General features: G+C 45.7%; 1 protein-coding gene and 1 pseudogene across 1 annotated transcript in view; both read left to right on the forward strand.

Moving 5' to 3' along the window:
- LOC123345715 (zinc finger protein 154-like) overlaps positions 1-8,890 on the forward strand; it is a 13,122-nt gene extending 4,232 nt beyond the window's left edge. Inside the window, exons 2-3 of the mRNA XM_044982745.1 lie at positions 3,601-4,290; positions 8,847-8,890. Of these exons, the coding sequence (XP_044838680.1) occupies positions 3,601-4,290; positions 8,847-8,890 (734 nt within the window). The remainder of the gene's footprint in view (positions 1-3,600; positions 4,291-8,846) is intronic.
- The window catches only part of LOC123346052, a 23,875-nt pseudogene extending 5,546 nt beyond the window's left edge, over positions 1-18,329 (forward strand).
- Positions 18,330-22,725: the final 4,396 nt, after the last annotated feature.

Consider the following 22,725-nt stretch of genomic DNA (forward strand, 5'->3'; position numbering starts at 1 on the left):
AAAATTCATTAGATAAATTTGTGATTGAACTTCTTGGAGGACAATTGTATGTCCCCTGTTCTGTTTTACACACATTCTGCCAAATATTTCCTATTATAAAAGTCAGGGATAATGACCTAGCACATGTTAATTTTAAGGACACTTTCACTGCTGATCTGAGAAAACGCAAAGGAAGTAACAATCTGAGATTTCTAAAGATAGCTACAGCTTTTGGCCAAAGGTTTAAGAATCTGAAGTACCTTCCAAAATCTGAGAGGGACTAGGTGTGGAGCATGTTTTCGAAGTCTTAAAAGAGCAACACTGCAATGCGGATGCTACAGAACTCGAACCACAAAGAAAGAAAATCAACCTTCCGCTGGTGGCATCTGACTCAGTCGGTCCACTCTGCTTTGGATCGTTATCTCTTAGAACCCATCATTAGCATGGAGGAATGTCCTCTGGAATGGTAGTTCCAGCAGGAAGGGACACATGACTCTTTAACGCATCTGGCACATAAATATCTTGTGACGCCAGTTGCAGTAGTGCCACGAGAATGCCTGCTCTCACTTTCCGGTTGACACTATAAACAAGAAGCGGGCAGCATTATCTCCTGCAAATTGTAACCAAACTTGTTTTTCTGAGTGATTGGCTGTACAAGAAGTAGGACTGAGTGGAGTAGGATCTAAAGTTTTACGTTGTTTTATTTTTGAATGCAGGCATTTTTGTACATAATTCTACATTTGTAAGTTGAACTTTCATGATAAAAAGATTGCAGTACAGTACTTACAATAGGTGAATTGAAAAATACTATTTCTTTCATTTTTTACGGTGCAAGTATTTGTAATAAAAAAATAGAAAGTGCTCACTGTATCCTTTGTATTCTGTGTTGCAGCTGAAATCAGTATATTTGAAAATGTATAAAACATCCAAAATATTGAAATAAATGGTATTCTATTATTCTTTAACAGCACAGTTAATCACAAATACTTTTTCTGATCATTCGACAGCCCTAGAAGGTAGTAATTGTAGTAGTCTTGAATGGGAATTTACAAGTATAAATATGGGGTGTTTTTCATGGAATTCTGGGTTCAGTCCTGCAAGGACTCAGTGCATCGGATCGCAACTGACAGAGCCCAGCTCCTCACTCGTGCTCAATCTAACTGCTAATTAGATTGACTCGAGCTACGGGAGTGGGGACTATAAGACCATCTGTGGGACCCGTGTGTGTATGTGTGAATGAATGTGCCAGTTTTCATGCTGTATTTTCAATAAATGTGGCCTGTTGTCTTTTCCCCTGAAAAAGAGCCCGTGTGCGTTTTATAAGCATAACATGGTCACCTGGTCCTGTTATCCACCTTGAAGCTGGGACTTTTCCAGAGTGGGGTGGGATTGCAAACAAAGGTTTCCTGCCGATCCAGATCGATGCTCCCATGTTGACAAGACGAGACCCAGGATCCTCTGCAAGACACCTCACATTTATAGCAGCTTCCCTCTCATGCTAATCTGTACCAGATTCAAAATCTGTATCTCTGTCCGTTGGTCCTTTGTGCTGCTTCCTTCTGGGTGTTGTCCCAATGCTGTTCAAAGAGGGTGTTCCCAAAAGAAGGAGCTTGCTTCTAACCCTCAAGGCCGTCAATATGTCTGACCTTCTTTAGTGAGCCCACTTGACAAGTTTTATTGTTCTTGGGTCTGGCTTCCATCCCCTCTCCAAGGGTTGCAGCTGTCTGGAGGTGCTGCCTTCCACCCTTTACACATTCACACCTCGTTCATTCAACAGGGCAATTGATTACAAAGTGTGTGTGGGGGGGGGAGAGAGGAGATCTTATTCTACTCCTAGCAAAAAGACATTTTTTGACATTATGCCAAGGCTCAGTACAAAGTTTTCTAGATAAGGATCTGATACAAGGCTGTATGAAAATAGAGGCATAATACAAAGCCATATGAAAGTTATGCAAAGATGCTTAATGCAGAGATTTATCTACAAACGTTTATAAATTGCTGTGCTTCTTATTAATGAATGTGCTGAACGTGAATGTGGTACAGCTTGAGATGTCTGAATTTGCTACAGGATTCTGGGAGCAGAGCCTTCCTGGCATGAAAGGGGTGTCCTGAATATAGGGGGAAAGGTAGCAACCTTTATATATGCCAGCCCAGTCAGTTAACTATAAAGACCTTCTTAGCTGTTCTGAATTGTTTTACCTGTAAAGGGTTACCTGTTTCCCTGAAGATGCTTAGGAAAAAACCAAAACCAAGAAAAGATTTGGCAGAGAACACAGATCCAGTGAAAATGAAAGATACATTCAAATGGGGGGGAAATAATTTCCTTTTCTCAGCAGTCTTTGTTTGGTCTGGAAAAATACAAAAAGTGTCACAGCTACTGTTACCGAAAAATTGCTGCCTTTCTCTTTCTTACCATATAATTTCAGCAGAGAAATCAATTGGAACTAGGGATTTCATCCTGATTAATCATGTGATTATTTGCACTGTTAAACAATGATACAATAGCATTTCTCTGAATATTTTTGGATGTTTGCATTTTCAAATATATTGATTTCAATTACAACGCAGAATACAAAGTGTACATTGCTCACTTTTTAATTACAAATATCTGCACTGTAAAAACCCCCCAAAAGAAATAGTATATTTCAATTCACCTATTACAAGTACTGTAGTTCAAGCCCCTTATCACAAAAGTTGAACTTTCAAATGTAGAATTATGTAAAAAATACCTGCATTCAAAAATAAAACAATGTAATATTTCAGACCCCGCAAGTCCACTCAGTCCTACTTCTTGTTCAGCCAATCGCTTAGACAAACGAGTGTGTTTATATTTGTGTGAGATAATGCTGAAAGTGAGAAGAGGCATTCTTACAGCACTGTTCTAGCCCAAGTCGCAAGATATTTACGTTCCAGATGTGCTATAGATTCCTATGTCCCTTCAGGATTCAGCCACCATTGCTTAACCTGCCTTCCTCTGGCCTGCTATACCTGCTACCCATGCTCAGACCAGAGCTGATCATTATTCAGCTTTTCAGCCACTTCTAGGGTCTGTGAGGGAATTTTTTTCATTTGCTCGAAGGGTTGCCATCCGTCCTGGACTGGACGTCATTTGCAGCAATGGTGTCTGGTCTGGGAGAGTTGGAAATCTTATCTGCCAGGGAAATCCCCTATGGCTGGCATTTTCCATTTCCCTGCTGTGACGTTGCACTCTATATGATTTTATGAAAGTATGGTGATGAGTGTGAATATGATGTAACTAAAAGTCAGCCCTTGTTAAACATCAAGAAGTTCACACAGGAGAGAGATCCCATAAGTGCTTAGGCTGTGGGAAAAGTTTCATACACAGGTCAAATCTTATAACACATCAGAAGATCCACACAGGAGAGAGATCCCATAAGTGCTTAGACTGTGGAAAAAAATTTATATGGAAGTCAGCCCTTGTTAAACATCAAGAAGTTCACACTGGAGAGAGATCCCATAAGTGCTTAGACTGTGGAAAAAGTTTTATATGGAAGTCAGCCCTTGTTAAACATCAAGAAGTCCACACAGAAGAGAGATCCCATAAGTGCTTAGACTGTGGGAAAAGTTTCATACAGAGGTCAGACCTTGTAAGACATCAGGCAATCCACACAGGAGAGAGATCCCATAAGTGCTTAGACTGCGGAAAAAGTTTCATACAGAGGTCAAACCTTTTAAAACATCAGGCAATCCACACAGGAGAGAGACCCCATAAGTGCTTAGGCTGTGGAAAAAATTTTGGATGGAAGTCAGAGCTTGTTAAACACCAAGCAGTCCACACAGGAGAGAGATCCCATAAGTGCTTAGACTGTGGGAAAAGTTTTATACACAGGTCAAATCTTAAAACGCATCAGAAGATCCACACAGGTGAGAGCTCCCATAAGTGCTTAGACTGTGGAAAACATTTTGTATGCAAGTCAGCCCTTGTTAAACATCAAGCAGTCCACACAGGAGAGAGATCCCATAAGTGCTTAGACTGCGGAAAAAGTTTCATACAGAGGTCAGAGCTTGTAAGACATCAGGCAATCCACACAGGAGAGAGATCCCATAAGTGCTTAGACTGCGGAAAAAGTTTCATACAGAGGTCAGACCTTGTAAGACATCAGTCAATCCACACAGGAGAGAGACCCCATAAGTGCTTAGACTGTGGAAAAAATTTTGGATGGAAGTCAGAGCTTGTTAAACACCAAGCAGTCCACACAGGAGAGAGATCCCATAAGTGCTTAGGCTGTGGGAAAAGTTTCATACACAGGTCAAATCTTTTAACACATCAGAAGATCCACACAGGAGAGAGACCCCATAAGTGCTTAGACTGGGGAAAAAAATTTATATGGAAGTCAGCCCTTGTTAAACATCAAGAAGTTCACACAGGAGAGAGATCCCATAAGTGCTTAGACTGTGGGAAAAGTTTCATACAGAGGTCAGACCTTGTAAGACATCAGGCAATCCACACAGGAGAGAGATCCCATAAGTGCTTAGACTGTGGGAAACGTTTCATACAGAGGTCAGACCTTGTAAGACATCTGGCCATCCACACAGGAGAGAGATCCCATAAGTGCTTAGACTGTGGAAAAAGTTTCATACAGAGGTCAAACCTTTTAAAACATCAGGCAATCCACAAAGGAGAGAGATACCATAAGTGCTTAGACTGTGGAAAAAAATTTATATGGAAGTCAGCCCTTGTTAAACATCAAGAAGTTCACACAGGAGAGAGATCCCATAAGTGCTTAGACTGTGGGAAAAGTTTCATACACAGGTCAAATCTTTTAACACATCAGAAGATCCACACAGGAGAGAGATCCCATAAGTGCTTAGACTGTGGAAAAAAATTTATATGGAAGTCAGCCCTTGTTAAACATCAAGAAGTTCACACAGGAGAGAGATCCCATAAGTGCTTAGACTGTGGGAAAAGTTTCATACACAGGTCAAATCTTATAACACATCAGAAGATCCACACAGGAGAGAGATCCCATAAGTGCTTAGACTGTGGAAAATTTTTTATATGGAAGTCAGCCCTTGTTAAACATCAAGAAGTTCACACAGGAGAGAGATCCCATAAGTGCTTAGACTGTGGGAAAAGTTTCATACAGAGGTCAGACCTTGTAAGACATCAGGCAATCCACACAGGAGAGAGATCCCATAAGTGCTTAGACTGTGGAAAAAGTTTCATACAGAGGTCAAACCTTTTAAAACATCAGGCAATACACACAGGAGAGAGACCCCATAAGTGCTTAGACTGTGGAAAAAATTTTGGATGGAAGTCTGCGCTTGTTAAACACCAAGCAGTCCACACAGGAGAGAGATCCCATAAGTGCTTAGACTGTGGGAAAAGTTTCATACACAGGTCAAATCTTTTAACACATCAGAAGATCCACACAGGAGAGAGATCCCATAAGTGCTTAGACTGTGGGAAAAGTTTCATACGGAGGTCAGACCTTGTAAGACATCAGGCAATCCATACAGGAGAAAGATCCCATAAGTGCTTAGACTGCGGAAAAAGTTTCATACAGAGGTCAGACCTTGTAAAACATCAGGCAATCCACACAGGAGAGAGATCCCATAAGTGCTTAGACTGCGGAAAAAGTTTCATACAGAGGTCAAACCTTTTAAAACATCAGGCAATCCACACAGGAGAGAGATCCCATAAGTGCTTAGACTGCGGAAAAAGTTTCATACAGAGGTCAAACCTTTTAACACATCAGAAGATCCACACAGGAGAGAGACCCCATAAGTGCTTAGACTGTGGAAAAAATTTTGTATCGAAGTCAGCCCTTGTTAGACATAAAATAGTCCACACAGGAGAGAGACCCCATCAGTGCTCAGACTGGGGGAAAAGATTCATGCAGAGTTCAACCTTTGTTAAACATCAGGCAATCCATACAAGGGGAAGACCATAAGTGCTTGGACTCTGGGAAAGTTTCAGAATCAGATCGGCCGTTCTAAACATCAGACAAAACCCACATAGTGTTTAGACTATGGAAAAACATTTCAGATAGATGTCAGCCCTTGTTTTACATCAGAGAATCCACCCAGGGAGACACCCTGTAACTGCTTAGCCTTTGGAAAGAGTTTTATACACAATCAAACATTGTTAAACATCCAGCAATCCACATTGGAGAGAGACCCGATAAGTGCTTAGACTGTGGGAAACATTTCAGAAACTGATCAGTCCTTGTTTTACATCAAAGAATCCACACAAGAGCAAGACTCCATAAGTATTGGACTGTGACAAAAGTTTCAGACAGTGATCAGATGTCATTAAACGTTGGAGAATTCACACACAATCTAAACTTCTGTGACACCTGGCCGGAAAGAGTTAAGAACCTTGCAGGCTATTTGGCCTAGATTCAACATTTAAAGACATGTTAGAAAAGTTTGTAAATGATGTTCGGGGCCATTCCAAGTTATATAGACTAGAACTTTGAATGTGAACTTGTATTGTTAAAAACTTGGAAGAAGATAATAGTGTGGTTGATTAATTGCAATTAACTCAAAAAATAATGGTGTGTATTAAAATCCAGAAATAAAGCAATTAAAAACTTTAGAGCCTAGAAGTCCACTCACTGCTACTTCTTTTTCTGCTAATCGCTAAGACAAGTAAGTTTGTTTACATTTACGGGAGATAATGCTGCCTGTTTCTAATTTATGATGTCACCTGAAAGTCTGAGGAGGTGTTCTCATGGCACGTTTAGCTGGCAGTGCAGATATTTATGTGCAAGATATGCAAAACATGCCTATGTCTCTTCATGCTTTTGCCACCATTCCAGTGAACAGGCTTCCATGCTCAGAGTGCTCTTTTAAAAAAAAAAATTCATTAGATAAATTTGTGATTGAACTTCTTGGAGGACAATTGTATGTCCCCTGTTCTGTTTTACACACATTCTGCCAAATATTTCCTATTATAAAAGTCAGGGATAATGACCTAGCACATGTTAATTTTAAGGACACTTTCACTGCTGATCTGAGAAAACGCAAAGGAAGTAACAATCTGAGATTTCTAAAGATAGCTACAGCTTTTGGCCAAAGGTTTAAGAATCTGAAGTACCTTCCAAAATCTGAGAGGGACTAGGTGTGGAGCATGTTTTCGAAGTCTTAAAAGAGCAACACTGCGATGCGGATGCTACAGAACTCGAACCACAAAGAAAAGAAAATCAACCTTCTGCTGGTGGCATCTGACTCAGTCGGTCCACTCTGCTTTGGATCGTTATCTCATCATTAGCATGGAGGAATGTCCTCTGGAATGGTGGTTCCAGCAGGAAGGGACACATGACTCTTTAGCGCATCTGGCACATAAATATCTTGTGACGCCAGTTGCAATAGTGCCACGAGAATGCCTGCTCTCACTTTCCGGTTGACACTATAAACAAGAAGCGGGCAGCATTATCTCCTGCAAATTGTAACCAAACTTGTTTTTCTGAGTGATTGGCTGTACAAGAAGTAGGACTGAGTGGAGTAGGATCTAAAGTTTTACGTTGTTTTATTTTTGAATGCAGGCATTTTTGTACATAATTCTACATTTGTAAGTTGAACTTTCATGATAAAAAGATTGCAGTACAGTACTTACAATAGGAGAATTGAAAAATACTATTTCTTTCATTTTTTACGGTGCAAGTATTTGTAATAAAAAAATAGAAAGTGCTCACTGTATCCTTTGTATTCTGTGTTGCAGCTGAAATCAGTATATTTGAAAATGTATAAAACATCCAAAATATTGAAATAAATGGTATTCTATTATTCTTTAACAGCACAGTTAATCACAAATACTTTTTCTGATCATTCGACAGCCCTAGAAGGTAGTAATTGTAGTAGTCTTGAATGGGAATTTACAAGTATAAATATGGGGTGTTTTTCATGGAATTCTGGGTTCAGTCCTGCAAGGACTCAGTGCATCGGATCGCAACTGACAGAGCCCAGCTCCTCACTCGTGCTCAATCTAACTGCTAATTAGATTGACTCGAGCTACGACAGAGTGGGGACTATAAGACCATCTGTGGGACCCGTGTGTGTATGTGTGAATGAATGTGCCAGTTTTCATGCTGTATTTTCAATAAATGTGGCCTGTTGTCTTTTCCCCTGAAAAAGATCCCATGTGCGTTTTATAAGCATAACATGGTCACCTGGTCCCGTAATCCACCTTGAAGCTGGGACTTTTCCAGAGTGGGGTGGGATTGCAAACAAAGGTTTCCTGCCGATCCAGATCGATGCTCCCATGTTGACAAGACGAAACCCAGGGTCCTCTGCAAGACACCTCACATTTATAGCAGCTTCCCTCTCATGCAAATCTGTACCAGATTCAAAATCTGTATCTCTGTCCGTTGGTCCTTTGTGCTGCTTCCTTCTGGGTGTTGTCCCAATGCTGTTCAAAGAGGGTGTTCCCAAAAGAAGGAGCTTGCTTCTAACCCTCAAGGCCGTCAATATGTCTGACCTTCTTTAGTGAGCCCACTTGACAAGTTTTATTGTTCTTGGGTCTGGCTTCCATCCCCTTTCCAAGGGTTGCAGCTGTCTGGAGGTGCTGCCTTCCACCCTTTACTCATTCACACCTCGTTCATTCAACAGGGCAATTGATTACTAAGTGTGTGTGGGGGGAGGGGGGAGAGGAGATCTTATTCTACTCCTAGCAAAAAGACTTTTTTTGACATTATGCCAAGGCTCAGTACAAAGTTTTCTAGATAAGGATCTGATACAAGGCTGTATGAAAATAGAGGCATAATACAAAGCCATATGAAAGTTATGCGAAGATGCTTAATGCAGAGATTTATCTACAAACGTTTATAAATTGCTGTGCTTCTTATTAATGAATGTGCTGAACGTGAATGTGGTACAGCTTGAGATGTCTGAATTTGCTACAGGATTCTGGGAGCAGGACCTTCCTGGCATCAAAGGGGTGTCCTGAATATAGGGGGAAAGGTAGCCACCTTTATGTATGCCAGCCCAGTCAGTTAACTATAAAGACCTTCTTAGCTGTTGTTCTGAATTGTTTTACCTGTAAAGGGTTACCTGTTTCCCTGAAGATGCTTAGGAAAAAACCAAAACCAAGAAAAGATTTGGCAGAGAACCCAGACCCAGTGAAAATGAAAGATACATTCAAATGGGGAGGGGGGGGGGAATTTCCTTTTCTCAGTAGTCTTTGTTTTGGTCTGGAAAAATACAAAAAGTGTCACAGCTACTGTTACCGAAAAATTGCTGCCTTTCTCTTTCTTACCATATAATTTCAGCAGAGAAATCAATTGGAACTAGGGATTTCAAGTGAATAAAAAAAATTCATCCTGATTAATCATGTGATTATTTGCACTGTTAAACAATGATATAATAGCATTTCTCTGAATGTTTTGGGATGTTTGCATTTTCAAATATATTGATTTCAATTACAACGCAGAATACAAAGTGTACATTGCTCACTTTTTAATTACAAATATTTGCACTGTAAAAACCCCCCAAAAGAAATAGTATATTTCAATTCACCTATTACAAGTACTGTAGTTCAAGCCCCTTATCACAAAAGTTGAACTTTCAAATGTAGAATTATGTAAAAAATACCTGCATTCAAAAATAAAACAATGTAATATTTCAGACCCCGCAAGTCCACTCAGTCCTACTTCTTGTTCAGCCAATCGCTTAGACAAACGAGTGTGTTTATGTTTGTGTGAGATAATGCTGAAAGTGAGAAGAGGCATTCTTACAGCACTGTTCTAGCCCAAGTTGCAAGATATTTACGTGCCAGATGTGCTATAGATTTCTATGTCCCTTCAGGATTCAACCACCATTGCTTAACCTCCCTTCCTCTGGCCTGCTATACCTGCTACCCATGCTCAGACCAGAGCTGATCATTCTTCAGCTTTTCAGTCACTTCTAGGGTCTGTGAGGGAATTTTTTTCATCTGCTCGAAGGGTTGCCAACCGTCCTGGACTGGACGTCATTTGCAGCAATGGTGTCTGGTCTGGGAGAGTTGGAAATCTTATCTGCCAGGGAAATCCCCTATGGCTGGCATTTTCCATTTCCCTGCTGTGACGTTGCACTCTGTATGATTTTATGAAATTATGGTGATTAGTGCGAATATGATGTAACTAAAATATGCTTCACGCAAAAGGTCTCTTGTATCATTACAAAGCTTATAATCTACTGAGTATGGTCGTCCTATTTGTATAAATGTATCACTCTTGTATCTGAAATGAGAAACATGAAATATAACTCTGAGGGCCTATTGTAATTATCCAAAGTGTGGGCCATTAATGGTGCTTTGGAATCTTGATGGCTCCTATCAACCAGGACAATTGACTGTGGATGGCTCTGTTTGCAGGCAGGCCTTCCTGTGAGTCAGGCTGGGAGGAATGAAGGCTTGGGGTCTGACAGTGACATGATCATGTCACCTGAACTGGACTCCATCTTTAACCTGGTGTTTTTTCATTGGGAAGGAGGGGTGGGAACCCAGAGGGACAAAGGTTTCCCACCTTATGCAAACGATCTATACCGGTGAGTGGGTGGAACAGAACAAAGGGGGCTGCAGTCATAAGAAATTCCTAGTTACCACCTGATCTGGAACAAGGGCTGTACCAGGGGAAAGGATTGTGCCCAGACTAGGAAGGCTCCAGTCTGTGATAGAAGCTTATTAAAACATCTGAGGGTGAGATTTTATCTGTAATCACTTTCTTACTGTATTAGGTTAGACGTGTGTGTTTTGTTTTGTTTTGCTTGGTAAGTCACTTTGTTCGGTCTGTTACTACTTGGAACCACTTAAATCCTACTTTCTGTATTGAATAAAATCACTTTTTACTTATTAATTAGCCCAGAGTATGTATTGATACCTGGGGTGTGGGGCAGGGGAGAACAGCTGGGCATATCTCTCTATCAGTGTTATAGAGGGCGAACAATTACGCTTCATAAGCTTTATATAGGTTAAAATGGATTTATTTGCGGTTTAGACTCCACTGGGAATTGGGCGTCTGAGTGTTGAAGACAGGAACACTTCTTAAGTTGCTTTCAGTTAAGTCTGCAGCTTTGGGGCACGTGGTTCAGACCCTGGGTCTGTGTTGGAGCAGACTGGTGTGTCTGGCGGTGCTGGAGTTCCAGGCTGGCAAGGAAAGCAGGGGCAGAAGTGGTCTTGGCACATCAGTTTCTGTGATCCAACCTGTCACACCTGCCTCCTGCCAAAGGAGAGTCAATTGGCATTTTTTTTTTTTTTTAGCTTCTCCCACAGACAGAGCTGCTCTCGCCTGTTGGGGTGGATTAATTAACTCTCCCGCAGGTGCAGTACAGAAAACTGCTCCCTGTAGGAATGTGCGACTTATGGTGAACTGAGCGTGCTCAGTAACATCTGCTGAAGCTACTGCCCTTCCCCCTGCCCTAAGTATCCGATTGCGCTGAGTGCTTTTTCCAGGGGTTAAAAAGAGGCAAAGGGGGCAAATCGGAGGAGGGAGCCGGCCAGGGTCTGGGCAGGGGAGGAAAACTGACTGGTCAGGGGCAGGGCCGGCTCTACAGTTTTTGCCAACCCAAGCAGACTGCTGAATGGCCGCCCTGGGCTGGGGGGGGGGCAGTCCGTGTGCCCTTAGGGCGGCAGGCGTGTTTAAAGGGCTCTGGGCTCCCCACTGCGGCGGGTAGCCCAGAGCCCTTTAAATCCCAGCCGCTGCCGGGAATCAGAAGCCTCTGAGCTGCCCATCGCGGCGGGCAGCACAGAGCCTTTTAAATCCCAGCCGCATCCGGGAATCAGAAGGCTCTGCGCTGCCCATCGCGGCGGGCAGCGCAGAGCCTTTTAAATCCCAGCCGCAGCCGGGATTCAGAGGGCTCCGGGCTGCCCGCCGCGGTGGGCAGCGCAGAGCCTTTTAAATCCCAGGCGGCCGGGAATCAGAGGGCTCTGTTTACCCGCGGCGGCTGGGATTTAAAAGGCTCTGCGCTGCCCGCCGTGGCGGGCAGCCCGGAGCCCTCTGATTCCCGGCCGCGGCTGGCGGCAGGGCGGCTCTAGGATTTGCTGGGGGGGGCGGCGCTTTGGCGGTTGCGGGTCGGCGGCTCCGGTGGACCTCCCGCAGGCCTGCCTGCGGGAGGTCCACCGGGGCCATCTGCCGCCCTCCCCCAAGATGCCGCCCCAAGCGCGCGCTTGGCGCGCTGGTGCCTGGAGCTGGCCCTGGTCAGGGGGGCAGAGTGGTGGGGGCCCGCCCGCAAGGGGAAGGGGAACGCTGGCAGAACAGGGCTGGGCTGGATTGTAAACCGCGCCCTCTGCTGGGCTGCGCAGAGCAGGGCTGCTCCCAGCGCACTGTGCATCATTGCCCCCAGCCCGCCCTTCCCTCTGGAGACGGACCATCCCGCCCCCTGCACCTTGCCCCATGGGGGCCCATAAATACGTTTGGCACCAGGCCCATGAAAAGTTAATCCGGCCCTGCAGAGTGGGGCTAAAAGTTTTCCTTTTTCCTTTCTGACTGTGTCCTGATTTTTTTAATTAATTGCTGTTTATGTAAATTGTATTTGTTCTGAGCTATAGACACTGGCTAGGGCAGAGATCAGGGAGGCATCCAGAGCGGAGAAATTCCATCACTGTGTCCGTGTCCTGAGCGGTCACAACCAGGTTGGGGGACGAGCCCCTCAGAAAGCCTGGGCCACTTGTGCTCTGGGAGGGGGGCAGTCGGGACACAGATGGGGTAAGGGGCCCAAAGCTGGACATGGAAGCTGATGAAGTCATCCCTGTCGTACTGGAATTCCCCCCTACCACCACCCAGGGGTGCCGCAGTCCATGGCCTGCACCCCGTGGAACCCTGGGGGGGGGCAGGGACAGAACTAGGTCAGCAGCCAGAAGTGCTCGAAGATCATGAGTCTGCCCCCCCCCATCAGTTACAGAGATTACCAAGTTTGGGGGCTTTTTATTTGTCCTTTGGATTTGCACCTTCCCAGGGATACTGGGAAGAAGGGTCCTGTCACCTAGAGCCTGAGGGCGTGTGGCCACCGCCAGAGCATGTGTCTGACCCGCAGCATCCCTGCAGCACAGCCAGGGCCTGGGCAGGAGGCCTGGGATGGGGGAGGGACAGACTGTGAACTGCCCGGGCATCCCACAGACGCTGTTTGTGCTTCCCCCAGGCCCGCAGAGTGGGGTGAAGTGTTTTCCTTTCGCCTTCCCCATTGTTTCCTGATTTCTTTTATTAGCTGCTGTTTAGTAAATTGCATTTGTTCTGGGGTAGAGACAATGGTCAGGGAAGCGTCCAGAGCGGAGGAAGTACCCGGAGTGGGGACGCTCTAGCCCGTGTCCTGAGTGGTCACAACCAGGGTGGGGGACGAGCCCCTCAGGAAGCCTGGGCCCAGCCTTGTCGGGGATACAAGGACTTTGTCACGCAGCAGAGTGGAAGTGGAGCCCTCGGGGTCAGGCAGGTTCTGGGTGAAGGGAGCGAGGACTCAGATCCTTCTGCTATTGGATTCCTCCCGGGGGGTGTTTAAGTCAGGAAAGTTCCCCCCAATAGCGGGGCCATTTCCCCGCTTACCTCTGCGCATCTTTACTGGTTTCACCTAAAGTTCATTAAGTATTTTAGGAAAATGTGTCACCCATTTTCCCCCCGCTAGATGGAAGAGGGTCCCTCCCTTCTGTCCTGAGAGCCTGGGAGCGGAACAGGAGCCGGACAAAGGGAGAAGCGCATATTGGTGGATTTCCCGCTAGGACCCAGGAGCGGCCGGGAGGCGGCTCTGGGGGGAGCGATCGCTGGGGTCCCTCCCGGCAGCAGGAAGTGACACGCAGCCACTTGGAGGAAGGTAGGAGAGACCCCGCCCCCCATTCGCTGCCCGGGGCCCGGGAAAGCTGCCGCCAGCCCCGGTGGGTGCGGGGCGGGGGCGGGATCACGTTACCCTCCATCCCTCCCCGCCCAATCCCCCTCCCCCATCCGCTGCTTTGTTTCCCTGCCCCTGGCCGCGCTGGTGCGGACGGAGGCTGCAGCTCAGGGAGATCTGGGCGGGGGGCGGATGGTGGGCAGGGGCCAAACTGAATACAGGGTGGGGGTCCCCAGCTGGGGGCCGGGGAAGGAGCGGGGCCCAGGGGCACAACCAGGGCGGGGGGGGGGGCAGCACAGGCGCTGGCTCTAGGCTGGTGGGGTGTAACGACAGAATGCGAAACCCTCGCGGCGGTTTCCAGCCTATCCAGGTTTACAGTCTGGTTCAGTGGCTCTCAGCGCCCCCCACTGTACAGATTGTTTCACCCCCCTGCCTGGGACTAGGAGCCCGGGATAAGAACGGGGAACAGCTGGTGGGGGGTGAACCTAGGGCGGGGGAGGCAAGCCCCTCCCCCCACTGTAGGGGCAGGGCCCCAGCCCCTGAGTACCCCCAATAACCCCCCCCCACACACCTGCTGAGCATGTGGCCGCAGCCTTCCCGTCCCCAAAGCCCAGGGAGGTTGCACGGCCCCAGCCAGAACCTCTGGGGCAGCCTAAGGAGAAGCCTGACCCGCTCCCCACAGGGGCCCTGCACCCCACCTCCGCACTCAGCTGTGACTCTCAGCCGGCCTGGAAAACAGAAGGTTTGTTGGTCGCTGGGAACACAGCGTAGAACAGAGCTTGTTAGCACAGAAATCAGGAGCTCTCAGCAAAGTCCGTCTGGGGAAAATCCCCTCTAACCACACCTGCCCCTGAGCCTGCAGGTGATGGAGAGACCTGCGGAAAGGGCTGGAGCCGGGCAGGGAAATGACTCTGCACAAAGGGCCCCTTGGTGGGACCTGCTGGTGTGGCAGGGGGTTCAGTGCTGCGGGGAGGGCCGGGTCTGTGTTGTGATAAAGTGACTGAGGGTTTTCCCAGCGCGGCAGAGCCCAGAGCATCTGAGGAATCGCGTCCACGTTTCGCTCCACATCGTCCTGTCTTCCAGAGGACAGAGAAGGGAAATGGCTGCGATGGAGACAGCTCAGGTAGGGGATTTGCAGGGAGCTGTGGGGGGATGGGGAGGATTTGTTGTAGAGGGGGAGGGGCGAGAAACACACAAGGTGAGGCAAGGAGGGGATGGGGTCTGATAAACCTGCTGGAACATGATCTACCTGGGCCTTATTTTATGAACAGGCTCATTGAAGGTGGGGGGGCACTTTCTGACCCAGGAAACACCCCCACTGGCCAGAGGCTTCTGTGAAATACGAGGGGCGGGGGGAGGGGAGTTGTCGGGATTCCTGTCCCCGGCTCAGAGCTCTGCTTCCCGTATCAGCCTGTGGCTGGCAGGCGTGTGGGAATGAGGAGACCCTGCCCTGCTCCGTGTGCTGGGGGGACAAGGAGCTCTCACCTTCTCCCACCCCCTGAAGCCTCCTGGCTGCTCTGAGCAGGGTGGGGGTGGGATTCTGCTACTCAGGCCCTCCTCCCCCATGACTAGTGGGATTGCGGCTGGGGCAGCAGATGCTGAGTGGGGGAATCTTGTTGTTTCAGATGCCGGTGACCTTCGAGGAGGTGGCTGTGTATTTCACCCAGCGGCAGGGGGCTCTGCTGGACCCCGCTCAGAGAGCCCTCTACAGGGACGTCATGCAGGAGAACTACGAGACGGTGACCTCACTGGGTAAGGGATTCCTGGCCCCTTGGTTATTAGAAACTGTGGAGTCTGCGTGTCTGTCACTAGTCAGGTTCTTCCCTGCTCAGTTAGATTGGAGGGGACTGGGTTCTGTAATGCACAGCTGCCGTGTGAGAGAGACTTGCAACTCCATATACTCTCGAAATGAGACCAGGGTGTCAAAACCTAAGGGATATACAAAATTATCCCACTCCAGAGCTGAGGGTGCGTCAGCAGGGCCCCCAGAGAGCACAGATGCCAGGAACTTCTAGTGAGGGTGTCACAATTCCCCCACCTCCCCCGGACATCTGCCTCCCCCAAAGGGGCTCAGTGACCATGTTCCCGTCCTCTTGGATTCCATGTTCCCCCAGCACAGCACAGGGACAGGTTCCGCCCACGGAATGTCCTTTGTGACAGACGCTCTCTCAATCCTCCACACACCCTGATCTGCTCTGATTTCACCACCTGCACAGAATTCTCCCTTCCCAAACCTGACCTAATCAGCCGGCTGGAACGAGGGGAAGAGCCGTGGGTGCCCGATCTCCAGGCCTGCGAGGAAAGAGAGATCTCAAGAGGTGCCCACACAGGTGAGGACTGACACTCAAACCATCTGGGGAATGGAGGAAAAAGTTGAGAATCCCAAAAATATGGTATCAGTAAGTGCCCCTCCGTTCTTCCTCATCTCACCCAGGGCAGGGCTGCAGTCAGCAGATATCACTGACATTGTTTTCCACGTGTCCTGTTACCTGCTGCTGTTTCCTTCCCAACGTTCCTTCTCTGTGAATTTTTGGGTGGGAAATGGAGGTAGAATCCAGTTGCTCCATCTGTGCAGCTTTAGAATGTTGGGTTTTCCCTCGGTGCTATTCCTCTTCCTTTCTCCTGGGCACAATGACTCCTGTCTGGATTGTCTCTCTCCCAGCAGGTAACGAGACAGTGAGTGAGAAAAAGGAGGGGAATCAACAACAGGAAGTTCCTGGGCACGGAGAACCACAGGAGACCTTTGTGGGAAGAGCTGCAGGGAATTTTTCCCAGTGGTTGGAACAGGGAGAAGCCTGGGGAAATTGGCAGAGGTCAGAGAGGCTGCTGAGAAACTACTCAAGGGAGCAAATGGATGAATTTATTATCTGTGGGGAAGGATACAGGGATCCCACAGCCCAGCAGACAACCCCTAGAGAAGACAAACACCATGAATGCCTTGGTTATGGAAAAGGATTCGTTCTGGGACCACAGTTTTTTTCACCTCAGGCAATTCATACTGGAGAGAAATCACTTCAGTGCTTGGACCATGGAAGAAGCCACACGGGACAGAAAACCTATCAATGCCTTAAGGGCAGCAACTCTTTGAATTGCAAGTCAGCACTGACTACACATCAGATAAGCCACACAGGAGAGAAACCCCATAAGTGCTTGGACTGTGGGAAAAGTTTCATACATAGGTCAGCCCTTGTTAATCATCAGGCCATTCACACTGGAGAGAGACCCCATAAGTGCTTAGACTGTGGGAAAAGTTTCACACACAGATCAAATCTTAAACATCATCAGTGGATCCACACAGGACAGAGACCCCATAAGTGCTTACACTGTGGAAAAAGTTTTGTACATAGGTCAGACCTTGTTAAACATCAGGCTATTCACACTGGAGAGAGACCTTATAAGTGCTTGGACTGTGGGAAAAATTTTATACGGAGGGCAGCCCTTGTCAAACATCAGGCAGTCCACACGGGAGAGAGACCCCATAAGTGTTTAGACTGTGGAAAAAGTTTCATATGGAAGTCGGGCCTTGCTAATCATCAGGCAATCCACACAGGAAAGAGACCCCATAAGTGCTTAGACTGTGGAAAATGTTTCATACAGAGGTCAGACCTTGTTAAACATCAGGCAATCCACACTGGACAGAGACCCCATAAGTGCTTAGACTGTGGGAAAAGTTTTATACGGAGGTCAAACCTTGTGAAACATCAAGCAATCCACACTGGAGAGAGACCCTATAAGTGCTTAGACTGTGGGAAAAGTTTCATACAGAGGTCAAACCTTGTGAAACATCAGGCAATCCACACCGGAGAGAGATCCCATAAGTGCTTAGACTGTGGAAAAAGTTTTGTATGGAAGTCAGGCCTTGCTAATCATCAGGCAATTCACACAGGAGAGAGATCCCATAAGTGCTTAGACTGTGGAAAAAGTTTCATACAGAGGTCATACCTTTTAAAACATCAGGCAATCCACACAGGAGAGAGACCCCATATGTGCTTAGACTGTGGAAAAAGTTTTATACAGAGGTCAAATCTTATAACACATCAGAAGATCCACACAGGTGACAGATCTCATAAGTGCTTTGACTGTGGAAAAAATTTTATATGGAAGTCAGCCCTTGTTAAACATCAAGCAGTCCACACAGGAGAGAGATCCCATAAGTGCTTAGACTGTGGGAAAAGTTTCATACACAGGTCAGACCTTGTAAAACATCAGGCAATCCACACAGGAGAGAGACCTCATACATGCTTAGACTGTAGAAAAAGTTTCATACAGGGGTCAGACCTTGTAAAACATCAGGCCATCCACACAGGAGAGAGACCCCATAGGTGCTTCGACTGTGGGAAAAGTTTCACACAGAGATCACATCTTAAAACACACCAGAGAATCCACACAGGAGAGAGACCTCATAAGTGCTTGGACTGTGGGAAAAGTTTCATACAGAGGTCAGACCTTGTTAAACATCAGATAATCCACACAGGAGAGAGACCCCACAAGTGTTTAGACTGTGGGAAGAGTTTCATAAGGAGATCAACCCTTCTTAATCATCAGGCAATCCACACAGGAGAGAGACCCCATAAGTGCTTAGACTGTGGGAAAAGTTTCATACGGCAGTCAGCCCTTGTTAGACATAAAATAGTCCACACAGGAGAGAGACCCCATCAGTGCTCAGACTGGGGGAAAAGATTCATGCAGAGTTCAACCCTTGTTAAACATCAGGCAATCCATACAAGGGGAAGACCATAAGTGCTTGGACTCTGGGAAAGTTTCAGAATCAGATCAGCCCTTCTAAACATCAGGCAAAACACACATAGTGTTTAGACTATGGAAAAACATTTCAAATAGATGTCAGCCCTTCTTTTACATCAGAGAATCCACCCAGGGAGACACCCTGTAACTGCTTAGCCTGTGGAAAAACTTTTATACGCAATCAAACATTGTTAAACATCCAGCAATCCACATTGGAGAGCGACCCCATAAGTGCTTAGACTGTGGGAAACGTTTCATAAACTGATCAGTTCTTGTTTTACATCAAAGAATCCACACAAGAGCAAGACTCCATAAGTACTGGACTGTGACGAAAGTTTCAGACAGTGATCAGACGTCATTAAACGTTGGAGAATTCACAGAGGATCTAAACTTCTGTGACACCTGGCCAGAAAGAGTTAAGAACCTTGCAGGCTATTTGACCCAGATTCAACATTTAAAGACATGTTAGAAATGTTTGTAAATGATGTTTGGGACCATTCCAAGTTATATAGACTAGAACTTTGATTGTGAACTTGTATTGTTAAAAACTTGGAAGAAGATAATAGTGTAGTTGATTAATTGCAATTATCTCAAAAAAATAATGGTGTGTATTAAAATGAATCTCAATGGATCACATTATTAAACAATAGAATACCAAGTGATATTTGTTAAATGTTTTGGGATATTTTTCTATGTTTTCATATATATTAATTTCTATCACAACAGGAATAGAAAATTTACAGTGGTCAGAAAACAAAACTAGTATTTTTCAATTCACCTCATACAAGTACTGTAGTGCAGTCTCTTTATCAGGAAAGTATAACTTAGAAACGTAGATTTATTTTGGTATGTAAGTGCACTCAGAAATAAAGCAGTTAAAAACTTTGGAGCCTAGAAGTCCACTCAGGGCTACTTCTTTTTCTGCTAATCGCTAAGACAAATAAGTTTGTTTACATTTACGGGAAAGAATGTGGCCTGTTCCTAATTTATGATGTCACCTGAAAGTCTGAGAAGGTGTTCGCATGGCACGTTTATCTGGCAGTGCAGATATTTATGTGGAAGATATACTAAACATGCCTATGTACCTTCATGCTTCGGCCACCATTCCAGTGGATATGCTTCTATGCTGACAATGCTCTTTTAAAAAAAATAATTCATGAGATAAATTTGTGATTGAACTCCTTGGAGGACAATTGTATGTCCCCTGTTCTGTTTTACACACATTCTGCCAAATATTTCCTATTATAAAAGTCACGGATAATGACCTAGCACATGTTAATTTTAAGGACACTTTCACTGCTGATTTGAGAAAACGCAAAGAATGCAACAATCTGAGATTTCTAAAGATAGCTACAGCTTTCAGCCAAAGCTTTAAGAATCTGATGTACCTTCCAAAATCTGAGAGGGACGAGGTATGGAGCATGCTTTCAGAAGTCTTAAAAGAGCAACACTGAGATGCGGACGCTACAGGACTCGAACCACAAAAAAAGAAAATCAGCCTTCTGCCGGTGGCATCTGACTGAGTTGATACGCGTCGGTCCAATCTGCTTCGGATCATTATCAGTTAGAACACATCATTAGCATGGATGCATGTCCTCTGGAATGGTGGTTCCAGCAGGAAGGGACACATGACTCTTTAGCGCATCTGGCACATAAATATCTTGCGACGCCGGCTGCAATAGAGCCAAGAGAACGCCTGTTCTCACTTTCAGGTGACATTGTAAACAAGAAGCGGGCAGCATTATCTCCTGCAAATTATAACCACATTTGTTTTTCTGAGTGATTGGTTGTATAAGAAGTAGGACTGAGTGGAGTTGTAGGATCTAAAGTTTTACATTGTTTTATTTTTGAATGCGGATATTTTTGTACATAATTCTACATTTGTAAGTTCAACTTTCATGATAAAAAGATTGCAGTAAAGTACTTGCAGTTGGTGAATTGAAAAATACTATTTCATTTTTTACGGTGCAAGTATTTGTAATAAAAAAATAGAAAGTGCTCACTGTATCCTTTGTATTCTGTGTTGCAGTTGAAATCAGTATATTTGTAAATGTATACAACAACCAAAATATTGAAATAAATGGTATTCTATTATTGTTTAACAGCACAATTAATCACAAATACTTTTTCTGATCACTCGACAGCCCTAGAAGATAGTATTTGAAGTAGTCTCGAATGGGAATTTACAGGTATAAATATGGGGTGTTTTTCATGGAACTCTGGGTTGAGTCCTGCAAGGACTCGGCGCATCGGATCACGACCGACAGAGCCCAGCTCCTCACTCATTCTTAATCTAACTGCCAATTAGATTGACTCGAGCTACGAGAGAGTGGGGACTATAAGACCATCTGTGGGACCCGTGTGTGTGTATGTGTGAATGAATGTGCCAGTTTTTATGCTGTATTTTCAATAAATGTGGCCTGTTGCCTTTTCCCTTGAAAAACAGCCCGTGTGCGTTTTATAAGCATAACATTGTCACCTGGTCCTATAATCCACCTTGAAGCTGGGACTTTTCCAGAGTGGGGTGGGGTTGCAAACAAAGGTTTCCTGCCGATCCAGATCGATGTTCCCATGTTTACAAGATGAGGCCCAGGATCCTCTGCAAGACACCTCACTTTTATAGCAGCTTCCCTCTCATGCTAATCTGTACCAGATTCAAAATCTGTATCTCTGTCCGTTGGTCCTTTGTGCTGCTTCCTTCTGGGTGTTGTCCCAATCAGGCCCGGCTCTAACATGTTTGCCGCCCCAAGCATAAAAAAAGAACACCACCCAACCCCCGCGAGCGCCGCCCGACCCCTCCCCGAGCGTTGCATCGCACCACCCAAGTCCCTGCGCCCCCCGTGCCGGGTCGCATCCCCCAAGTCCCCGCCCCCCTGCATCGCGTCGCACCGCCCAAGACCCCGCCCCCCCAGCATCGCATTTTACCGCCCAAGTCCCCGCCCCCCAGCGCCGCATTGCGCCGCCCAAGTCCCCGCCCCCCCAGCGCCGCCTGGCCAAACCAAAACCAACAAAAACAAACCCTGATTCCTGCCCCCTCCCAAGGTGCCGCCCAAGCACGTGCTTGCTAGGCTGGTGCCTAGAGCCGGCCCTGGTCCCAATGCTGTTCAAAGAGGGTGTTCCCAAAAGAAGGAGCTTCCTTCTAACCCCCAAGGCCGTCAAAATTTCTGATCTTCTTTAGTGAGCCCACTTGACAAGTTTTATTGTTCTTGGGTCTGGCTTCCATCCCCTCTCCAAGGGTAGCAGCTGTCTGGAGGTTCTGCCTTCCACCCTTTACTCATTCACACCTCGTTCATTCAACAGGGCAATTGATTAAAAGGGGTGTGTGTGTGGGGGGGGATCTTATTCTACTCCTAGGAAAAAGACATTTTTTTAACATTTTAACATTCCTGAAGATGCTTAGGAAAAACAAAATCAAGAAAGGAGTTAGCAGAGAACCCAGATGCAATGAAAATGAAAGATACATTCAAATGGGGAGAAACAGTTTCCTTTTCTCAGCAGCCTTTGTTTTGGTCTGGTAAAATACAAAAGTGTCACAGCTACTATTACCGAAAAATTGCTGCCTTTCTCTTTCTTACCATATAATTTTAACAAAGAAATCAGTTGGAACTAGGGATTTCAGGTGATTTAAGAAATTCATCCTGATTAATCCTGTGATTATTTGCACTGTTAAACAATGACATAATAGCATTTCTATGAATATTTTTGGATGTCTGAATTTTCAAATATATTGATTTCAATTACAACGCAGAATACAAAGTGTACAGTGCTCACTTTTAATTACAAATATTTGCACTGTAAAACAACCCCAAAAGAAATAGTATTTTTAACTCACCTATTACAAGTACTGTAGTGCACCCCCTTGTCATAAAAGTTGAACTTTCAAATGTAGAATTACGTAAAATATACCTTCATTCAAAAATAAAACAATGTAATATTTCAGAGCCCGCAAGTCCACTCAGTCCTACTTTTTGTTCAGCCAATCACTTAGACAAACAAGTTTGTTTACATTTGTGTGAGATAATGCTGAAAGTGAGAAGAGGCATTCTTACAGTACTTTTCTAGCCCAAGTCACAAGATATTTACATGCCAGATGTGCTAAAGATTTCTATGTCCCTTCATGATTCAACCACCATTGCTTAACCTGCCTTTCTCTGGCCTACTATACCTGCTGCCCATGCTCAGACCAGAGCTGATCATTCTTCAGCTTTTCAGCCACTTCTAGGGTTTGTGCGGGAATTTTTTCATCTG

Source organism: Mauremys mutica, chromosome 12 (genome assembly GCF_020497125.1).
Source record: "Mauremys mutica isolate MM-2020 ecotype Southern chromosome 12, ASM2049712v1, whole genome shotgun sequence".
Lineage (NCBI taxonomy): Eukaryota > Metazoa > Chordata > Testudines > Geoemydidae > Mauremys > Mauremys mutica.